Source organism: Exophiala dermatitidis (genome assembly GCF_000230625.1).
Source record: "Exophiala dermatitidis NIH/UT8656 unplaced genomic scaffold supercont1.3, whole genome shotgun sequence".
Taxonomy (NCBI): Eukaryota; Fungi; Ascomycota; class Eurotiomycetes; order Chaetothyriales; family Herpotrichiellaceae; genus Exophiala; species Exophiala dermatitidis.
Genome location: NW_008751648.1, coordinates 273,795 through 295,628, shown reverse-complemented (window position 1 = coordinate 295,628; position 21,834 = coordinate 273,795). Strand labels below are relative to the sequence as shown.

Sequence of the window (21,834 nt, the reverse complement as noted above, 5' to 3'; positions counted from 1 at the left end):
TTTTCGTCTTCGGTGGATATTGAGCTACCACAACAATCATACTGCCCCGACCCCGTATCCTCGACCAAACAGGCCTTGGGCTTTTCAGCCCTGACAAGTGCCCAAACCACAACGAACTATCCAATTCACTCTTATACAATATCACCCCCCGGAAGTTCATTGTGCGCCTTACTGAACGCAATCAGTTTGAGTCCAGTTTCGCATTCAGGCACAACGCCTTGGACGGGTTATTTGGCCCCCAGTGACGCTTCAGTGGCCACTTATAGCCCCTGGCACTCCACCAAAACCGCCTTCACGAATCGCACCAGACGGTCTACCTACATTTGTCGCACTTCTTCCAGCTCTCGAGTTGCCACTGTTCACTTCGCCGCTTGTCGCTCCTATCGAGCGCCCAGCATTCCGATACCGTGAGCAGTACTCGTGGTTAAATCATACATACCGGGTCCAGAATCATTCTCGCGCCGTGAGCGCAGCCATCATTTACCATGGACGGTCCGTTACACAAGGCGGTGGTGAACAAAAAGCCCGTTCCCGAGATCGACTTCACCCTGCATATTATGGAAGATGGCACACAAGTCAGTACGCAGGAGCGAGTCTGCAAGGGTAGGTAATCGTCAGCCTGATATGTGCGCGTTTCTGATTTTGTGGCAGATGTCCAGGCGCCTGCTATGCAGCGACCGACCGACGACCAGTTCTGGTCACCGATAGACCGATCGAAACCTAACTTGCCTTTCCTTAAACAGCATTTCTATCGTGAGGGTCGCTTGACGGAAGAACAAGCCTTGTGGATCATCCACGAGGGCACAAAAATCCTGAGGTCGGAGCCCAACCTGCTGGAGATGGATGCCCCCATTACCGTGTGTGGCGACGTCCATGGTCAATATTTCGATCTCATGAAGTTGTTTGAGGTTGGCGGTGACCCAGCCGAGACACGGTATCTCTTCTTGGGTGACTATGTTGACAGAGGATACTTCAGTATTGAGGTAGGTCCACTTTGCCTTGATGGATACCTATAGCAGACTGCTAATCTTCCCAGTGTGTTCTTTATCTTTGGTCGCTCAAGATCTGGTATCCCAACACGCTGTGGCTTCTACGAGGGAATCACGAATGCCGTCATTTGACAGACTACTTTACATTCAAACTCGAGTGCAAGCACAAATACTCGGAGAGGATATATGATGCCTGCATGGAATCCTTCTGCGCCTTGCCTCTGGCAGCGGTCATGAACAAACAATTTTTGTGCATACACGGAGGTCTGAGCCCGGAGTTACATACATTGGAAGACATCAAGAGCGTGAGTCCCCGATGCTTTGACAATCAGCGACGCGGATTGAGCTGACAATGGGCCTAGATTGATCGCTTCCGCGAGCCTCCCACGCATGGGCTCATGTGCGATATCCTTTGGGCAGATCCGTTGGAAGAGTTCGGTCAGGAAAAGACGGGCGAATACTTTGTGCACAACCACGTCAGAGGATGTTCCTATTTCTTTTCCTATCCGGCCGCCTGCAATTTCCTGGAAAAGAACAATTTGCTGTCCATTATCCGCGCCCACGAAGCCCAAGATGCCGGATATCGCATGTACCGCAAGACTCGCACAACGGGCTTCCCCAGTGTGATGACGATTTTCAGTGCCCCCAACTACCTGGATGTCTACAACAACAAAGCGGCGGTCCTCAAGTACGAGAACAACGTGATGAATATCAGGCAGTTCAACTGCACCCCTCATCCGTATTGGCTCCCCAACTTCATGGATGTGTTCACCTGGTCACTTCCATTTGTGGGAGAAAAGATTACAGATATGCTTATAGCCATTCTCAACACCTGCTCCAAGGAGGAGCTGGAGGAAGACACCAGGACCTCTAGTGCCGAGCCGGAGACGCCACCCTTTGCGCCCGATGCCGAGACCACCGAAGCCAAACGCCGAGCCATCAAGAACAAGATTCTTGCCATCGGTCGGCTCTCCAGAGTGTTCCAGGTGTTACGAGAAGAATCGGAGCGCGTGACTGAGCTCAAGACCCAGGCCGGAGGTCGACTGCCCGCAGGCACCCTTATGTTGGGTGCAGAGGGCATCAAGCAAGCCATCCACAACTTCGAAGACGCCCGGAAAGTCGATCTTCAGAACGAGCGGCTGCCACCGTCGCCAGAAGAGATCGAGAAGAGAAGTGCCGAAGATAGAAAGGCCGCGCTGGAGAGGGCTGCCACCGAAGCAGAGAATGATACCACTCTGCAAGGTGTGGCACGGAGGATTAGTTTGTGAGTGATGTGAATCATGCCGCTGCTCTTCATCTTTGCTAACCCAGACTAGTGGTTCGTCCAATCCACGCGGTCATCGCCGAAAGGAGTAGGCTTCTGGTCAGGTCAATCTCGGCACTATTAGTGGGTTTGTGCATTCTCGACGAAGGCATCGTATGCTGCCATAGCGGGGTAGCTCTGAAATGATTCCACTGCTAGATGTAGACAAACGTGGTGAGCTCTGCGGTTGCCACCTATAACGCGGAGGAGGCGTTTCAGGTCCAGCAACAGCCGGCTATATTGTTTGGCTGGCGCTGTGGGACTGGAGCCTGGTGCGACTGCAGTGATGCCTGAGGCATGAATACACTCAAGTTAGGACGAACCTGTCAGGCTGTTGCAGTGGCCAACAAACGGCGGACCGCGCTTGCCTGGGGTTCAGTTTCGGCGTGGATCATCCTCGAAGGATAAAAATATCTCATGCCCATGAAATCTTCCTTGTTGATTTATGTTCCTCCCTAACCGATAGTCCTCTTGCAGCGGGACATAAGAGCCATTTACCGCTACCTGACGAGCACGAGAAGAAGAGAAACCAGGGTCGCCATGCACACCTGGATAATTAGTGCAGAGTAAGGGAAAGAAACAGAAACAGAAACAATCGCCCAGAGCAACAGGCACGAAGGACGCCCGGTTTATTGTGGCGTCCAGCGAGATGTCGCAGTTGTGTGATGGAAAACCACTTTACGCGGTGGACGATGTGATGTGATGCAGACGCCAAACCGCGTCTTGCACACGCCGTGTTTTGCAGTAGCTCAAGTTGCTCGGGAGATTGGCGCAGCTTCCAAGGCTGCAAGTCAAGTTGCCCGCAATTTCAGCCGCAGCCTCACGGCACCACGAGAAGGGAAATATACAGTAACTTGAAGCTTGGGGGCCGGGAAAAGGACCGAGCCGCTCGCCTCAGCCGGCAGAGTGGAACGACCTCTCTCTCTTGGAATGACCCTCTATCCCTCTATCTCCCTTGCAAGCTGACATCCGTCTTTGTGCTGACTTCGCCCACCATTGCTTTCCATTCCCGAGCTTTCCTTCTGCTCCGAGCTGTCAAGACAACATTTTTGGAAAGGTCACCTCGTCATCAAGAAGTCCCACTGTTGTCATTAATTCACCGCCAGCGATCTTAGGGTGTTTGCAACGGTAAACAGCTGGCACTGGGCTTTGTGCAACGCCAGACTTGACGGCCCCTCGGCTGGAATGCCAATCAACAACGTACTGCAGGGTGCCAGTCTTTACATGAACTCATTGTGCCAGCTGCGTTAACACGGCGCCGGCACCGTTGCTCATATCCCGGGGCGCTATGCAGAAAACACCGCAGCGTATCGGCTCAAAAGTGAGCGAGACTATCGACCGACTCAACACCCATTGGGATCTAGGTCTTCCTCGACTCCACGGGGCGGAGGCTGTGGAGGCTCAATCGAAGGGGCATCTTGCTAGGAAGTGTTCGAGCAAGATCCGCTTTTTGTGCTTCAAAACGGACGAAATCGAGCAGATCCTCCAGAGCTTTGAAGAGAGCGCCCGGCAGACACAGTCGCGATGGGTCTGGAAGCCATCCCAGGTGCCTGGCACACTACCAGCCCTTGCGGTCACGAAAAGCCAGCTGGCAAAAGATGTCCAAATGAAAAGTGCAGCCGGTTTGATACGCCTCACTGAGAGGCAAAGAGAGGAACTTCTGCAGGTCCTGCACCGGATTCTCGACGAGCATTATGAGCTGGCTCGGATGTCGAAGTCCTATTCCTATGAACGGCCAACAGCGACGAGCTTTGCGGCAGTGTCTCCCATGCGAGCTGTTGACGAGCCTCAGGTTAAGGACCCAATGAGCAGGTCTGGGAAACGATCATTGAGCTCTCCACAAGGAGTGCGTACTGCGTTCCAGGCTTTCTACCCGGTTGACTAACCAAGAGTTGCAGGAAAACAAGCGGCAATCGACGCTGTCGCAGTTCCTCAAGCGAGGTGCATCCCCTCCTCCTCAGGTTCCAATTATTCCACCAGACCCCCCAAGCTTTGAAACCATGCCATCAGCAAGAGTCTCTTCTGTCTTCACGACTGCGGATGAGGCTGACGATCCCTTAGCTTCCAACGACACCTCGATGGCGAGCTCACCTGCCGATGGATCTCCAAATTACTTTACCCAAGATACTGCTGACCTCATGAACGATGAAACATTCGAAATCTCCTTCAATGAGGCATGTGCTACTGTCCCTGATCTTCGCGACCCTTTTGACCTCAGTCACAACTCACCGTTCAAGAGGACTGCATTGCTTCCGTCAACTGTTCCTTTTTGGTATTGTTGGGAGATACACCGCGTTGCAAGCATGGCTGGACTCGTGCCCATCGACGTGTACAAAACTGTTGCAAAGAAAGTGAGAAAGACCAACCCTACCTACGATGAGATGTGGAACGTATTGAAAGATCTGTGTCATGACAATGGAGTGAAGACTATCGTCAAGTCAGAGATCCCGTGTTGGATAACAAATGGAAATCGATACGAAAACCCGGAATCCAACCAGGTTGTCTACCTGACAGGAAAACTCGACTGGGATTCTTCACCACAAGCGCTGTTCACTTTTCACCCCAACGAGACCCATCTGGAGAAATCTTGCCGATTGCACCGCAAATTTGGTGCTGATAGGTTTCTGGTCGTTTCTGCTCCAGACTTTTCACGATGTCCGAAACAGACACGTCCTCCTGACTCAGAGAAGTTGCACAGGAGGATATGCGAATTCCTTGTGGCAGGGCCTCATATTATTGCAGGCAGAGAGTGGAAAGTATTCTGGGTGGAACAAGAAAAGAAGAGGAAAAAGGAGGAACCTCGCCTTAAAATTCACATGTTTGCCGAAAATGGGTATGATATGGCCGAGCATGGCTCAGAAGCTCTCCAGCCTCCAGCTTCTGATTTCAAGATTAACGGGCAACATCGGGCGATCAGCCTCGAACAACTGATGGAATGGCACATGCCCATTCTGCCCAACATCAAGACCACGGACTTGAAGCTTTTCTCTCGGTGGTCTATCGGCCTCTCAAAAACCACGCCTGCTGTTGTACTGGAGCAGAATGAGTTTCTCTATCTTCGTGATGCTCCGGGCTCCGTGGTCATGAATGACGGCTGTGCTTTGATGTCCTACAACCTTGCCAAAAATATCTGGCAGAGATGTGGTGGCCAAGGTCCTCCGCCAAGTGCTGTGCAAGGTCGTATCAGCGGTGCCAAAGGTCTCTGGCTAGTCGATTACCACGACTCTTTTGCCGACGTGAGTCAACGTGGATTCTGGATCCAAGTTTCAGATTCTCAGCTCAAGATCAAGCCCCACCCCCGCGACCGGTCTGCAGATGAAAGCCAACGAACGTTTGAGGTCTTGAAATCTGCTGGCGAATGCAAGGAGGCTCACCTGAATATCCAATTGATCACAATCCTGGAGGATCGAGGAGTTCCCCGAGCAGCTCTACGCAAATTGTTGGAAGATGACACGAAGTCTTACTTTGAATCCCTAAAAGAAGCGATGGAAGACCCCAAAGCACTCCGTGCATGGATGCAAGAACATGGTCTGGCTTCGCGCACGGAAGTAACCAGATTTTTGGGCTCATTCCCGTTGGATCGCAGGGACCAGATGAAGTACCTGCTGGAGTCTGGATTTGATCCAACAGAATGTGCCAGGTTGAAAGATCTTGCGGCGGGATTCTTGCAAGAGTATATGACGAACTATGTGGAACGGCTGTGGATCAATGTTCCGTGTTCGACCGTTGTGTTCTGTGCGCCGGATCCTTTGGGTGTGCTCGAAGAGGGCCAAGTCTTCATCAACTTCACGTCACCGGTATATGACCCTGTTAAGGGCTATCATGATACCGTTCTGGAAGGTCTGGATGTTCTCGTCGCTCGAAACCCAGCGTACCTCGCATCAGATATGCAGCTTTGCCAAGCGGTTTACAAGCATGAGCTTCACCTCTACAAAAATGTGATTCTGTTCCCTGTCAAGGGTAAACAACCTTTAGCATCGCTTTTGTCAGGCGGTGACTATGACGGAGATACGGTGACGGTTATCTGGGATCCCGATATTGTGCGAAACTTCAGCAATACTTCACCCCCTAAACTGCCAACCGAAGAGCAGTGCGGAATGGTCCAGATGTCGCGGCCTTTGTCCAGCATTTACGATGGCGTCCAAGCCTTTCCGATGCAGGATTTCCTCGAGCATTGCGTCTCCTTTAATGCTCGCCCTGGCTTGATGGGGGTTTGCTCCAGCGAGCATGAAAAGCTTGTTTATTCACTGAGCCTGAAGCGCGGATGCGATATATTGGCACATCAAGGGGCTATCAAACTGGCAGCACTTGCGGGTTATCTGGTTGACTCAAGCAAACAAGGATGGTATCTCGCCCGGAAGGCCTTTCACGCCATCCGCCGCGAGGCTTCCGGCCCTAAGGAACTTCCAGTTCCTGCTTTCAAAGGAGACATTGCGCCGCTGAGAATGTTCGGTACCTATCTTAATGTTATAGATTTTCTCAAATTTGAAGTTGCTGGGACATGCAGAGAACAGGCGCTGACCGTTTTCGGGAAGCTTCGTTACTGTGTCAAGTATGACTCGGCTTTAAGCCTGAGCTGGAAGAAAGAAGTGGCGAAGGCGACCCAAGAGACGGCGATCATAAAATCAGCGATACCCACGAGGAGGAGCACCTCTGCCGGGAAGTCGAAAAAGGTGGGAGGTCTCCTTAAGGATGCGACTGAAAGACCAGGTGAGCAAGGCCACAGCATGCTGAAAGATCTTTTGGAAGGCCCAGATGGCTTGCTGGGTCAAATAAAAGAAGTGAAAGAGAGGGCAAACAGACTGGCCGTGATGAGGAATCTTGCTGATTCTACACCTACAAACTCCGTGGACCGCGGGAAATTTTATGCCGAAGTGCTTGCGATCCACGAGCGATACCAGGCGATTGAACCCAAGGATATCGATCACCCTCTTCGCCGCCAATTTGAAGAGGAGCAAAATCATCCTTACTCCAAGTGGGCTTTGCTTCGCGCCTCCTGCCTCCACTACAACGTTTGCTCGAAGGGGCGATTCCCAGTCTGGGTCTGGTACATTGCCGGACGTGAGCTCTGTTATCTCAAGACATTGAGCCATCAGGGCGAGATGCGCGTAATGACGATGGAGATGCACAGTATTCTCAAGGTCGATACCAAATTCACCAAAAGCCTGCTGGAAGGAAAGTCTTCTGAAGGCGACGACGTCTTTTACGATGCTTTGGAACAGCCAAGCTTGCATGATGATGACTCGGATTATGATGATGAAGATTAATAGGGTTGTTCCGATGTGGAGGGAACGGCCGGTGTCTGCGGCTGGACATGTTCCCAGTGTACGATGTGATTGCGACCCCAACTGGTTGGACTGCGTTTTCTGCTTCTGGATACCCTATTCACGCGTTGCGTTTCGTGTTGGATTTCTATAGGAATTGGATGTCCTTCAAATTGGTGTTCGATATTGAGGAAAGTGAGAGCTGCCAGCCCGATATTGCTATTCATGGCATGGCATGCAATGCAATCCTGGATGTTGGCTGCATGGCCAGTGCGCTTGAACAAACCCCCTACTTCCAACCCCCTTTCCTCCCCAGCTCCATCTGCTGACACACAATATTGCCGACAGGTCCACTTCAGGAATTTGGCCTCAGCCTCTTTGAACCCTCCTCAGCGCGTCACCCTTGCTTCACATTCGTATAGCATTCTCAAAGGAGGGTTTGGCTTCGAGGAGGATTCTTCAAGATGGATTTTTTTCGTCTTTTCGTCTTCAAGGGGGTTGGTTTCACTAACTATGCTCTAGGTTGGAATATGATGGGCCGGCTGGTCTTGGTTCATGACCATGATGTCCTTCCTAATCCTCCTTCTTTCCTCTCATCGATGGTACATGCATGCTTAATCTTCTCTTGATTCCTCTCAGTTTCTAGCCTGGTCGACCGATCTGCTTCCTTCTACAGACTGTACGCCTACTGACAAAAGGTTTCGCCCTTTTTGACGGTTATACCCATCAGCCATGCGCGAAAAAATTGAGCTCGCAAAGACGACAAACAGCAGGACAGCGACCTTAACCGTCCACCGGAGGCTCTATGTCTGCCTGATTCTCGTCTTAGTGCTCGGCTGCAGCATTTTATTTGTCTCGGTGGTGGCCAGGGCGAAAGGGGCTGCGTGCTCAGCGACGGCGCCGGGGATCGATTTTTCGATTGGTTTTGTGAGTATACTTTACTTCAGTATCCGTCACTTTTCTTCTTTGTTCCATCGCAGAGAACACCCTACTTGACCGACATGGCAAATTTCGTTATCTATCTGACAACATGCACATAGTCCATCCCCACCATCCTTCTCGTCAGCCTGCGAAGCTACCTGTTGCTTCGCCAGCGACACCTGTTCAAGTTTCGCGACGCCGCTCCCGCTCAGACAGAGACGAAGCGCGGTGAGGCGCAGACTGGCGTCGACACTACTGTGCACAATCTTCCTCCGCACCCGGACCCGCCATCTTCTTCGTCGTCATCATCCTCTGCCTCGGTCCCTGATTCAGATACCACTTCAGCTTCAGCTTCAGTTGCGGCTTCTGATTCAGGCTCTCCACGGCTTCAGTGGCTATGCACAAGAGGCGTTCAGTGTATGCTGTTTCTGTGGTGTATTCTGGCATGCTGTAATCTCCTGGTGGCCTTGCGGGCCCCGATATGTCGCGATTTACCAGTCGCAACGAGTCAGTCACGAAAAGCGCTTGAACGTGATGAACAGAATTGGAAATATGGGATGCACTGCCGGTTACATAGAGCCATTGTTGGCCTATCGGTTGTGATGGCGTGAGTATTGTACCGCATACCTTACCCAGGGCTAAATCTACCTGAACCTTGGGTTGCTAACCTGCATACGTCCTTCGAAGATTGTCTATGTGTCTCCTCTGTCTCCTGGACCGCCTACTCCGCCGGATAACCAGCGCACAAACGGACAGCAACTCTACATCAACATGCAGCCGCCACAGCTACAAATCCCAGTTCCGCAACTCCTTCTGGTGCTGGCGGTTCGGATTCGGGTTCGGACCGCGAACCTCTATCTCGCGCGAACATAACGCCGCGGCGCACCACGGCTCCATCCCTTCTCTCTCCAGCACAGGGACCGCTGGATCACAGATTTACAGAGACGACAGTGTTTTCCCCGTCCACGACCGCCGGCCAAGCAGGCTCGAACACGAACAGTGGCTCCAACGCCGCAACAGCTTGTCGTCTCAAAAGGCGATCTATCCGCATAAATATCACCACCATCACAATACCACATCGTCCTGGCATCTTCGTCACCCTTACTCTCCTTCTCCACATTATCATCCCGGCTATTTCCCAGCTGCCACAGCTTCAAGTAGTCGATACTCCAGTACCCTCCGGTCCGTGTCCGAGGGTGCATTACTCGACGTGGATTTGACCGATAGCCACTTCACTTTCAATCCATCGCTGTCTCTTTCGCTTTCGAGTTCGAATTCGAATGATCGGTTGTCTGGACGATCCTTGTCATGTCGGACTCCAGTGCCGCGTCGACCATCTACCTTGTCAATGAGCTTTTCAAGCTCCAGTTTGCGTCAGACCCAGCGTAGAGGCTCGAATCGTTATGGGTACGCAGGCCCCCCTGGACAAATGCAATCATGTCGTCTTCCAGATCACCTGTCTACACCGACGATTACTACGAGTCTTGTTTCTTCGACGACTCTTGCAGACGGCGGTGGTCCACCTCTCCCTGCTGCCCCTGCACCCACATGGTCTCCGGCTCTCCATCACGCTCCGTTGAGTGCTGATCCGACGATTCGGGCGTTAAGTACAGGCGTCCGAGTTTCAAAGCTGTCCGGCCACGGGGGTCTCGGTAAAGGGCCCGTTGTGCCGCCACGGTCTACTTCGGCTATGAGCTTCCCTGCCCAGGGGAAAGGTACGCAGCCGGTTGAGGGTGGGAACCGACCTCCTGCTGTTCGTGGTCCTGTGCAGGAGTCTGCTTCCATGCCTGCATGTGGAACAGCAGCAGCACCACCAGGGCCACAACCAGTTCCGTCCATCACACTTCAAAGACCTCCTCCTATTCCTACCATGTCTATGGCCCGGCCGTCGCGACAGCGCGCGTGCCGATGAGATCAGTTTCATAGCCAAAGACCGGAGTGCGATTGACCTAGCCACAAGATGAAATGTCATTGGCATGGCTATGGCGAGTTCAGCTATCTTGTTACAACAACATCTTGGTCACCCAATTACACACCGAAGCAGCATGGACTGAACGGGTAGACCACGCGGCTCAAGTGATACAAGCGTGATTCACACTGGCATCAGGGTTTCTGCGGGATCATCCGACTGGCAGTTTAAGTGCTCCCGGCGTCGGATAAAGAAGGTAGGTGGTTGCACTTTGTGTAACAATCAAAAGCCGAGCCGGAGCATATGTTTATCGGGCAAAATCCGTAGCAGTGCGCCATCATATTAAGAACACCATTACTATCTCGTCCCTTTTCCTATCCGGTTGACTAAATTACAAAGCCTATACGAAGTTAAGTATACTATTCCGAGAGATAGAACTATAACGTAGGTACCGTACGTTATATCTATAATACTATATAGTGATACGCTACGATATCATAATACTACTAGTAAAGCTCGCACAAGGTAACTGTTAGAAGGCTAAATAGAGGGAGACGTAATCAATAGAGATCCGATGTAGTAGCTTATAGCCTCTGGTATCGATCTACCAACATAGACTTAACGCCTTGAAGAGATGTTGAGTATACGCACTATATGCGCACGATATATGGTTGTGCGACGGTACTAAGCCGCACCTAAGGTGTCCTACGTGACTCTATCGGGTCGGATCCTAATAGTTACCCTCTCCCCCTATAAGACTCGTCCTCGAGTCTCGTACGCTAGGGTTACGAGCTACGCCCGTAGTCTTAGCGTTAATTCTCCCTAGTTCTTTTTATTTTCCCTTATCTACGCCGTATCGTCTCCTCTCTCTTCTTTATCTTCTACTACTTCTCTTACTCGACTTAGCGAATATACTTCTCTAGTTATAACGACTCCTCTAAGATACGTAGAACCTATCCGGCTAGAATACTCGTAGTACTAGCGATATATTCGCGTAATTAAGGTATAACTAAATCTTACGCTCTATATTACGCCTACTAGAAGCTCGAAATATATACGTTATAAGAGTAGATATATCCCGTATCTTAAGATAAGCGTACTCTTATCGTACTCGTCGCGTATTACTAACGCCGATTCTAGGTTTCTAAGATATATATCTCCGCTACCGTAGAGCTAGTAAATATCTAGAAGTCACTTAAGGCCGAAGATACGTATTCTTCTCGTTTTAATAAGTTATTACTACGCTAGTCTACGCTTTTCTTACGTTTTCTCTACTTATCTATATAGCCGAGAACCTTAAGAGTACCTCTAAGTTTTTATCTATCGAGTTATCTCGTATAGGCAAAATAGTAGCCGAGTCTCTACCCTATATTAGAAATACGCCTACTACGCTATATAAGAAAGAGAATATCGTAAATCCCTCGCTAGTTATCTCCGAGGCGACTTAGTAGCTGCTTATTAATACTATACGGACCCTAGTCGAAGTCTAGGTATAAGTAGTACGTACCTTCCTCGTGCTTACTTCGTATACTAATCTATTCTAGAACGATATCTTCTTATCTATCTAGTCCGATAAAGAGACTATTTAATTACCTACTACGAACTAGCTAAATAGTCGTTTAGGTATCCCTACGCCGTCTATATCGTCTATCTCGTAGCGTTTATTTCGTAATTCTAATATATAACTATCTATACTCGAGCTACCCTTAATATCGTCCGCTTCTTACTAGCCTTAGATTAGTAATCTAGTCGCTCTAGGAGAATTATCGCTATCGTCTTCTAGCTCCTCTATCGCTAGGCTCCCGGCTTAGCGCCGTACCGCTAACGTACCTCGTGCGCCTTCCCCTCGTCGCGCTAACCTACGTTACCGTCTTTTATTAGATTTTAATAACGACGATAATAATACTAGTATATAGTCTAGGCCGTCTTCTCTAGTGCTCCGTCCTCGTAAGAGATGTGCTCGTGGTAGTAGGCGTGGTAATAGACGTAATAGTAGGCGTAGTAATAGGCGTAGCAATAGGCGTAGCTAATAGGTCGTTCTCTTTTTTTCCTTTAATTATAGTAGTTAGGCTTTTCTCTATTTCTATTTTATAGCTTCTATATATAGGTACTATTAGGGGTACGTTTCTAGGGCGCCGGTCCTTACCGACTATTAAATACTAGTACTTCTTCTTCTTATTTTAAACTCCTAGATCGCTTTTTATATATTCTATAGATATTCTAGGGGCTTCTAGATATCCTCTACTTCTAAAAAGCCCTTCTATCTAACGAGGTATTTCTTTAGGCCTCTTCTCGTTACGGATACGTCTAGAATACGCTCTATTTTCTATTCCTTATCTCTCGATATATCTATCGGCTCGAGAGTTATTCTCCCTTCTCTCTAATAATATAGTTCTAGTAGCGATACGTAGAAAGTATAATATAGACGCCTATATTTAATCGGTAGATCTAGCTTATAGGTATTCGTATCTATCCTTTCTAGTATCTTAAAGAGTTCTAGAAATCGATTAGATAGTTTTTAGCTTACGCGTCTAGTACGTATATACTTCGCGGCTAATATTACCTTATTATCTATCTAGTATACCTTTTCTTTATATCTTCTATTATAGTATTCTATTATACTTTCCTATATTTACTACTAACTCTCTTGAGCTTCCTTCTACGTTTCCGTATATCGTTATATCGCGTTCTATACTAAGGTACTATAGGACTCCTACTCCGAAGGTGCGATATTAATATATATCGATAGTGTAAAGCTATAGACTAGGCTAAAAGGAGTCTTTTCTATTATTACGCTAATTACGTTATTATATACGAACTTAGTACTTACTAGAAGGCTTATCTAGTTATTCTGTTCGTAGTTAGTATAGTATCGTAGATATACTTCTAGAGTCTGGTTTATCCTCTCCGTTTATCTATTAGTCTATAGGTAGAAAGCGGTAGAGAAGCGTCTTCGAATCGCTAGATAGAAGTATATACTACCCTAGTAGGTAGACGTAAATATAGTATCTCTATCGAAGATAATTAATCTAGATATACCGTATTTAGCGAAGATTTTAAGTACTAGTAGTTCCGCTATTTTAATTATATTAATATTCTCTATATAGGCGATATATCGAGCTATTTTAGAGTATCGATCTACTATTACTAGGATCGTATCGTATACGATCCTATTCCGTTTCGAGAATAGGAGCCCTACGACGAAATCTATCGAGATATCCTATTACGGCCTCTCGAGCTAGAGTAGCGGTACTAGTAGGCCGTATAGCTTATATATCGAGATCTTTATTCGCTAGTATATATCGTACGTCTTAATATACTATCGTATATCTTCGACTAATATCGACTACTAGTAGAATCTATATATTATATTCGTTATTCGTTTTATCTTAAAGTATCTATCTTACTACGGGTTATTATAATTAGTTTATAAGATCTCTTCTCTAAGACTTACGTCCTCGAGTATATATACGACGTTATTATATCGTACTATTTACGTATCGTTAATAAACTACTTATCTTAATCCGAGTTTCTAAGAGTTAGTTCTTCGAATACTTTCTATTTTCGATTCTTATACTAGTTATCTTCTACCTAGAGCGTCCTAATACGCGCCGCTATCTCGTTAGATAAGCGTTTAAAAGATACCTCTTCGGCTTATCTTACGTACGTATCGTCTATTTAAGTCGAGAGAATATCGTATCTTTCCGCTCTTAGTACGACCGTATTAAGCTTACTTGCTACTACGTTTAGGGGTCTCTATACCTAACTACAAGTTAGGGCCCCTATAGTAACTATAAATATACCGTCCCTCGCGGCTATACTCTATAGCGTCTTCTATTTAGATACTTTCTATATACGCTTTAGTATAAGATCTTTTAGTAGATTTCCTCTCGACTCGGTATCTTCTATATAGTCCGATCTTCTTAAGAGCCTATCGGCGGGATTTTCCTTTCTCTTTCTATATTAAATAATAAAGTCGTACGCCGCTAAATACTCCGCCTAGCGTACTTATCTTCTACTTAACTCCTTCGTAGTTATAAACGATTATAGTATCTTATAATTAGTAAGAACTATTATACTCTCTATAAATATCTTAAGATAGTATCTTTACTTCTTAAACGCCTAGACTATTACTAGTATCTCTTAGTCCGAGGTCGTATAGTTCCTCTACTTCTTTAATATCTTATACGAGTAGAACGTTATCGACTTCTATATATTTTACGTACGATCTAGTCCCGTCTTATATAGTTACGATAGAATTCCCCTTATAGTCTATACTAATACGTCTATCTCTACCTTAGATTATAGTATAAGGTTAAAGTATACTAGTAGAGGTATTCTAATAAATAGATCTTTAAGTAGTTTAAATACTCGGTCTACCTCTAGCGTCTACTTAAACGGTCTAGTCTTCTTATCTTTCTATATTCTCTTTAGAAGATTTATAATCGAGACCGTAACGGCTAAGTAGAGATAGATAAACGTACGGTAGAAGTTAGCGAACTCGATAAATACCTAGATATCCCTAAAGAACTTAGATATCGACTAGTTAACGATAGCTTATACTCTTCGAGAGTTAACTAATACGTCTCTATTACTAATTCTAAATTCTAGGAAATCGATACTTTAACGGCTAAATTCGTACTTTTCTAACTTTATAAAAAGCTTATCTAATTATAGTCGCTCGAGTACTTAGCGTACGTATTACTTATACTCTTCGAAGTTTTCGCTAAAGATAAGAATATTATCTATATACGTAATATATATAGTATTAAGAAGGTCTTTAAGAACCTCCTTAATATATATCTAGAAAGTAGTAGAAGCGTTCGTAAGTCTAAATAGTATAACTAGATACTTAAAGTATCCGTATCGAGTACGAAATACGATCTTCTAGCGATCCGATACTAGTATTATAATTCGATAGTATACGTCTCTTACGTCTAATCGAATAAATATCTTTACTCTTATAAGTTAGTCTAGTATCTTCTTAATAAGTAGAAGTAGTCTACGATTCTTAATAGTAATCTTATTAAGTACTCTATAGTCTACGTAGAGGCGAAGCTTTCTATTCTTCTTAGGTACGAATAGGATCGGTACTCTCGCCGAGGACTTACTCTTCTAAATCTAGTCCTTTACTAGTAACTCGTTAATATACGTACGAAGGGTATATAGTTCTTCTATACTTATTAGATAGATAGATCTATAAGGAACGGTCTTACCTTCTTCGATTAGGATTAAATATCGTACTTTTATATACTCTAGTAGAGTAGTCTCTACTTCTTTTTCTAAGAAGATTTCTACGAAGTCCCTATAGGCTTCTAGTAGTTTAATCTCCCCTACGTTCGCGTAGTATAGGGCGGCCGAATCTAGCCTATTCTCTATACTCGATATAGGTATAACGAGAATTATATCTACTATAGACTTCGCTAGAATCTCTTCTATACTTACTTCTTCGATCGTAAGTTCTTTATCTCTAAATCGCTACTCCTTTTTAGTCTATTATATATCCGGGTTTACTTTTTCGAGCTACGGGTATCTAAGAATAAGATTATACTTCTAGATATCGGTCGCTATAAAGCTTATCTTATACGTAGCGTAGGTATCTCGAGTATTCTATATATCTATCTCTAGTAAGTATAGTCTATATACTCGTAAGGGATATCTATCGATACTCTATACTTATATAGGTTTATTAAGAGGCTTAAATTCTCTATCTATAACTACTAGTTATAAGATAAAGTTTTCCTCGGCCCCTAAGTCGATAAGTACGCTTAGAGATCGCTCTTCTAGTATATCGACTATATTAGCTTCGATACGTAGATAGTTCGATTTACGCGCGCTTTTAGTAGAGACCTCTAGTATTATAGAAGCGCTTATAACACTAGGTTCTAGTTTTTTAGCCGAGTATCGTTTAGAGCTATAGCGAGTACGTACCTTCTATTCTATTAGCTTAGTCGGGCGTTCTATTTCTACGAACTACGGTACTCTCGTACGATATACCTAGATTTCCTATAATTATAGTAGCGACTTAAGAATAGCGCTCGCGTTTTACGCTAGTCTCGCCGATTATCTTAGAGGGTAGATCTATATAAGGGTGCGCTATTAGTACGGCCTTCTAGCGCGAATTCTCCGTATAACTTACGTCGTAGCTCGGTAGGCCGATCTTACTTCTTCGGGAATTAGCCTATCTTTTAACGTAATAGTTTCTTCTACCGTTAGGCTACCGTAAGAACTTATTCTCGGCTATTAATCTTCTTATTCTCGCGTATAACTTCCGTACGTATCTCGAGGCGTAGACGGTTAAGAAACTACTATACTCTACGCTATTCTTCGGATATCTTCGGAACGTCTTTCTTAAGACTCTCTATTTTCTCGAGAAGCGCTCTAGTCGACTAGTCGCTACCCTACTTCTTATTATCGAGTAGTAGAAGAGCGTTTACTATACGATTTATAGAGTCTAGAATTACTTCTTTATAAAATATATAGAATACTTTCTAGGTAGCGATAGACTTTATCTACCTAAGTTGAATATCTCGCTAGCGGCGAACCTATACGGATACGACTATATTCCGTAGGTACGTGGCTATAATATAGATACGTTACGGCTACTTCGTTAGTTCGACTCTATCTACGGTATTTTAGATCCGCTACTCTATATCGAACTTATATAGTTTCTTAAGGTTCTTTTTCGAAAATATAGACGGATCTAATTTTTTAAGCTTAACTCGCCGATTAAGTATACTATCTTTCTCGTCGTCCCTAGTACGTCTATAATTAGGGCCCGGCGAAGGTTTAATACCGTTAGTGCGTATATAGTACGCGGATAGCCCTTTTATAAGTTCGGCCTCTAATACTACTAGGTCTCGTATCTAGGCCTTCTAGCGGCGCTTTTCCGCTACTAATATAGTAACTCTAGTAAGCCGCGCTTCGAAAGTCTCGTACGTAGGATTCTCGTTCTCTAGTTCGACGAGAGTCTACGGCTAGTCGTACGTTTCCCCTATTATTAGGGTACGTTCTAGGGCCTCCGTAGGGGTCGCGAGTCGGCCTAAGCGAGTATCGGGTACTATAGTTCTCCGTTAGATTACGTCTTAGAAGGCGTTAAGAATTATTAGAAGGCTAAATAGAGGGAGACGTAATTAATAGAGATCCGATATAGTAGTTTATAGCCTCTAGTATCGATCTACTAATATAGACTTAACGCCTTAAAGAGGTGTTGAGTATACGCACTATATGCGCACGATATATAGTTGTGCGACGGTACCAAGCCGCACCTGAGGTGTCCCACGTGACTCTGTCGGGTCGGATCCTGACAGTAACGTAGTATATATAGTAGCCCGATACGATAAATAGACGCGAATAGTAATATATACTTACGAGAGGATTTCTAGTAGTTAAGAGATATTCCCAGGGAGGGTATGGCGAATCGCGATATACCGTTGCTGCTAAGCACGATAACTTGAAGGGCTTGAAATCTGTTGTAAGTAGGCTGCGCAGTGGCGCGGGTTAGCCCTACCCTACCCGCGTTAGGGCTACCCTAAGGGTTGGGCCGGGTAGGCACCCCGTAGCCCAACGGGCGCCCCGGGCGGGTGCCTAAAATCTAAGCCCTACCCGCGGTACCCATTAGGGTCGGGCTACCCTATCGGGCGGGTAGGCCCCTCGAAATTTTTACCGTATTTTACGAAAAATACGCGATTTTACTAGAGAATATCTAGAATTACGGTACGGTATTGTAAATTAGTAAGCGATTACGTAAGAAAAGTCGCTATTTTTAGCGAAAAACTCGCTTTTTTAAGGATTTTAGGGTTCTTGGCAAAACCCGTCGGGTACCCTACCCTACCCGAAACCCTCGCGGGTAGAGTAGCGCTTTTTTTAAAAACCCTAATGGGTCAACTGGGCGGGCGGTAGGTGCCCGAAACCCTTCCCTACCCAACCCGTTGCGCAGCCTAGTTGTAAGCAGGCGGCTCCGATACTCCACTGCCAAAACCCTTACGTTAGCCTCTAAGATAGGAGCCTCGCTATCGACCTAGAATAACGCTTAATATCGATATCGATTATATAATATATTTACTATACTCTAGAATACTCTATAATGTTACATACGCCGTAAAAGATATAGTGTTCTTTTATCTATAGGGTATATAGATACGGTCTATATACTACGAGGTTAATAGACCCTAGAGCAAATTCAATCATCGTTAGCGTCCCTAGTAACAACAACTAGCTACACTTCCTCCAGAACCCTTACAATGTCAGGACTCGTCCCAAATAGAGGGACTGTCACGGACAGGTCCACGGCCGTAGGAGTAGAGGTGTACTCCAAAAAGACTTGAATTCCAAGCAATTGTGCTTGGTTTTCTAGACCTGTAATTGATATCCTGCTATTCACTAGTCACGTGTTCAGTTCGTGACAGGGACCGTGTCATCATGAATCGTCTTGACGATCTTCCATCTTCTAGCTACGGATCTATGTAGACAAAGGTAAAAGACACTTCGTACCTAACCGCGTGGTACGCGTGATATTGGTTTGGGCTTATCACGTGATACCATATGATGTGGCATTGTAGTAGTTGGTTTGGGTCCTTTCAAGTGCTCGATACCCTCAGGGAAATTATCAGTTAGGCACTCGCATACTACTACGAGTCGGTCGACCAAAGGCTACACTCCGCCTCGAAGTACTGGACGACTCTCCGACGCCCATTTTCAGCGGAAAGGGCGCCAAGTGTGGGAAACGAAAGAGAGCAGTGGTGAAGCAAAAGAAACAGAATAGAAGAGGCTGAAAGCAATCATGTCGTTGAACATGGCCTGCCTGTTGTACACGTAATTCTTCCCTCGCCAATTCCATGTACTTGAAGTACAGGTGGCATGTGCGGACACATCACCATTTAGCGAGGCCGTCAATGTGGCTCCCGTCGGTCATAATAAACTCAGGTGAGGTCGATGAGGAACGACCTTTGTTGGTGCCGCTCGGAAAGAGACCGACAGAGCGTGAGTAGCACTGAGGCATTCGAAGAAAACTAGCCGAAGCCGAGCAAATTGACAAACCATAAAGATTTCGGGCCTCTCAAGAGCCATAGAATGATTCATCCAGCCAGTCGTTCAAGAAAAGAGAGTCATCCTCGCCGCTCGTGGCCACAAATGTCTCTGTGAACCCTTCTAGTGGTTCCTGGTGACCATGCACCGTCTGGTCATCTCGTGGATGCGAGTCCAAAAGATGCCTGAAAGGTACTTCGAGGCGTTGCAGAGCCTGGTTGATATATGGAGCTCTACTGTTGCTCATGGTGAGAAGCCATCGATACTCGCGCAGGCGTGATAGGTATAGTTGCCTTTGCTCGAAATTAGACTCGGTGAGGTAAAGGTGACAAATGAACTCGCCCGCCAATGCGAAATTATAGGGAGTCATTGAATACCAGAAGCTGACCAGGTGATTTGGTTTCAATGACTTGACCAGATTGGCGGCGAATTGAAATCGTTCGCTGGCTGTTTTGCGACAAAGTTGGATGAGAGCCCCATCACTACAAGTGGGTAGCGTGAGGAGTATCTGTCGATGCAGTGACATCTCAGTCGCGACGTAAGCGAGACGTAACGACCCCACGGGCGACAATTTGTTGACATTGCTGACTTCCATGGACAAATGACCCGAATTGGCACTAAACCATTGCCGCAAACGCGCCTGATAGGGCTTCGCTTTCTGCAGCAAGAGTTCGAGGCCGCCTTCGCCCGCAGAGGCCACCTCGGTGGTTGCGCGAACCGAAAGAATGTTTTCGAGGATATCGCCCAGTATCTCGGAGAGATCAATTAGCTGGCAGAAGAGTAGGCGACCCTTTTCGACATCCGAACTGCCTTCTTGCTCATACTCTGACTGCTCGGGGAAATCTTGCTCCGTGATCTTGGGGACACCCCAGTTCGCACGATTGATGATGGGAGGGTTTCCGGTCTCAAAGCTGTGCCACTTGTCCTGGCTGTATAACGTCCAGCTTAGTCGCTTACGGAGCGCTTTTTCCCAGTCTGGGATATCCCATTGGGTCGCATCGAGGTGGAGGCCGATCTGGTGACCTGCATTTATCAGCTGCCGAGTTAGTTCCTCCGAGTCGGTGTCGGAATACTGAAGGAGTTGGAGCCCGGCCTGTATCGTCGACAGTTTCGGGCGATGGCGGATCGCATATTGTAGGCATCTCCGAGCGATGGCTTCGAGCTCCGTCACATTAGGCATTGGTTTGTGCTGCAAAGACGGCTCATACGACCAGTATCGGGTTGCTAGAAGGTATACCACCGCTAAGCTGGCTGGGGCAAACTCGAACGGTGAACGGCCATACTTCTCAATGAACACGGGGCGATGCAGAACTGGGAAGACAGGGTAGACAACACGGAAGTAAATGTCGTGCAATGTCCGTATATATGGTCTCACGAGCGACTCAACGGCCTCCACGTCCGCCCGCTGTTCCGACTCAGCCGGAGTTCCTAGGTCACGGATCAAGAGAAAGGCATCGGTCGGCGAGACCCAGCGGACACGTTGCCCCTTGGTGTTGGTGTTGTTAAGACCGGCATTGTCCATGAAGCTGAGAAAAGAAGGCCTGAACGAAATGGCTGGATTCATGTATCGACAATGGTGGTTGTTCAGCATACCCAATGTCTTTGTCATCAGACTAGGCTCGTCCAAACGATCGTATTCCTCGACACTGTGGCCTTGTCGAGTACGGATCAGACGCCATTGCGCGTCGTGCGGAGCCGAGGAAGCGGCCTCAAGGGAATTCGTGTCGCGTCTATATCTCAGTTTGTCAAACGAGCCACTTCCTCGGCCATCGAACGAAGAACCACGAACCTTGGGGAGCTGTGATCTGGCGAAGGAGTGTCGGTTCCTCCTCCCAGCGAAGACAGAATGCCATCAAATGTGCACGCCCGACGGTGAAACTTACAGAGCACGCAAGCTCCGCTGCCGGATCTTTCTTCAACGACGCATCTCGTTTTTCTTTTTCGACACGTGTCGCATGAGCGCTGGAGCCGTTTTGGTAAGCCTATAGCAGGCATGGTAGCAGCAAATCTGGCAATATTCCTGGTGTGAAACCGCCCTTACGCACTGAGCACTGACAGAACGACCCCGGCGAAGGCGAACGGCTGGACCACGCAATTCCTGGAACCGACTTCGGCCTGCATCGAGCGACGCTATGCCAGTGGTGATTTCTCCGTCGGTGGAAACCTTCTCAAGTGCAACATGGGACTTACTCTCGAGCCTACCTCTAGATGAGTCCGCGCACTAAACTCTTGTGTTGTGTTTGATGAAGAGGATGGTAGGATCAATAGGCCCGAGTCAATCAATGCGTTTTTTAAGATACTGACTCGTAGTGCCGAGAACTTGGCACTCACGTGCAACTACGTACATTGTATGGCTATTTATATGTAGTTGCAATCGCTGTGTCACTATCTCCAAGATCTTGAGGCCTTAAGTTTGTATG

General features: G+C 47.0%; 4 protein-coding genes across 4 annotated transcripts; 2 read left to right on the top strand and 2 right to left on the bottom strand.

Annotated features, from left to right (window-relative positions):
* Nucleotides 1-485: 485 nt before the first annotated feature.
* Nucleotides 486-2,345, top strand: HMPREF1120_03111 (serine/threonine-protein phosphatase 2B catalytic subunit; the record flags this gene model as incomplete). Its single annotated transcript, XM_009157165.1, has 5 exons — nucleotides 486-603; nucleotides 652-983; nucleotides 1,037-1,294; nucleotides 1,352-2,253; nucleotides 2,306-2,345. 5 exons carry the CDS (start codon nucleotides 486-488, stop codon nucleotides 2,343-2,345), a joined length of 1,650 nt encoding a protein of 549 aa, XP_009155413.1.
* Nucleotides 2,346-3,580: 1,235 nt separating this feature from the next.
* On the top strand, nucleotides 3,581-7,559 carry HMPREF1120_03110 (RNA-directed RNA polymerase; the record flags this gene model as incomplete). Its single annotated transcript, XM_009157164.1, has 2 exons — nucleotides 3,581-4,138; nucleotides 4,191-7,559. The coding sequence occupies 2 exons, from the start codon at nucleotides 3,581-3,583 to the stop codon at nucleotides 7,557-7,559; spliced, it is 3,927 nt and encodes a 1,308-aa protein (XP_009155412.1).
* Nucleotides 7,560-9,071: 1,512 nt separating this feature from the next.
* HMPREF1120_03109 (uncharacterized protein) lies at nucleotides 9,072-10,709 on the bottom strand. Its single transcript, XM_009157163.1, has one exon. It carries the CDS (start codon nucleotides 10,453-10,455, stop codon nucleotides 10,102-10,104), a length of 354 nt encoding a protein of 117 aa, XP_009155411.1. The 5' UTR covers nucleotides 10,456-10,709; the 3' UTR covers nucleotides 9,072-10,101.
* Nucleotides 10,710-19,445: 8,736 nt separating this feature from the next.
* On the bottom strand, nucleotides 19,446-21,409 carry HMPREF1120_03108 (uncharacterized protein; the record flags this gene model as incomplete). Its single annotated transcript, XM_009157162.1, has 2 exons — nucleotides 19,446-21,144; nucleotides 21,204-21,409. 2 exons carry the CDS (start codon nucleotides 21,407-21,409, stop codon nucleotides 19,446-19,448), a joined length of 1,905 nt encoding a protein of 634 aa, XP_009155410.1.
* Between the last annotated feature and the right edge of the window lie 425 nt (nucleotides 21,410-21,834).

Bases quoted from the DNA above. Each gene is read 5' to 3' on its own strand.
- HMPREF1120_03109 (XM_009157163.1), bottom strand. From the start codon at position 10,455: ATGCCAATGACATTTCATCTTGTGGCTAGGTCAATCGCACTCCGGTCT.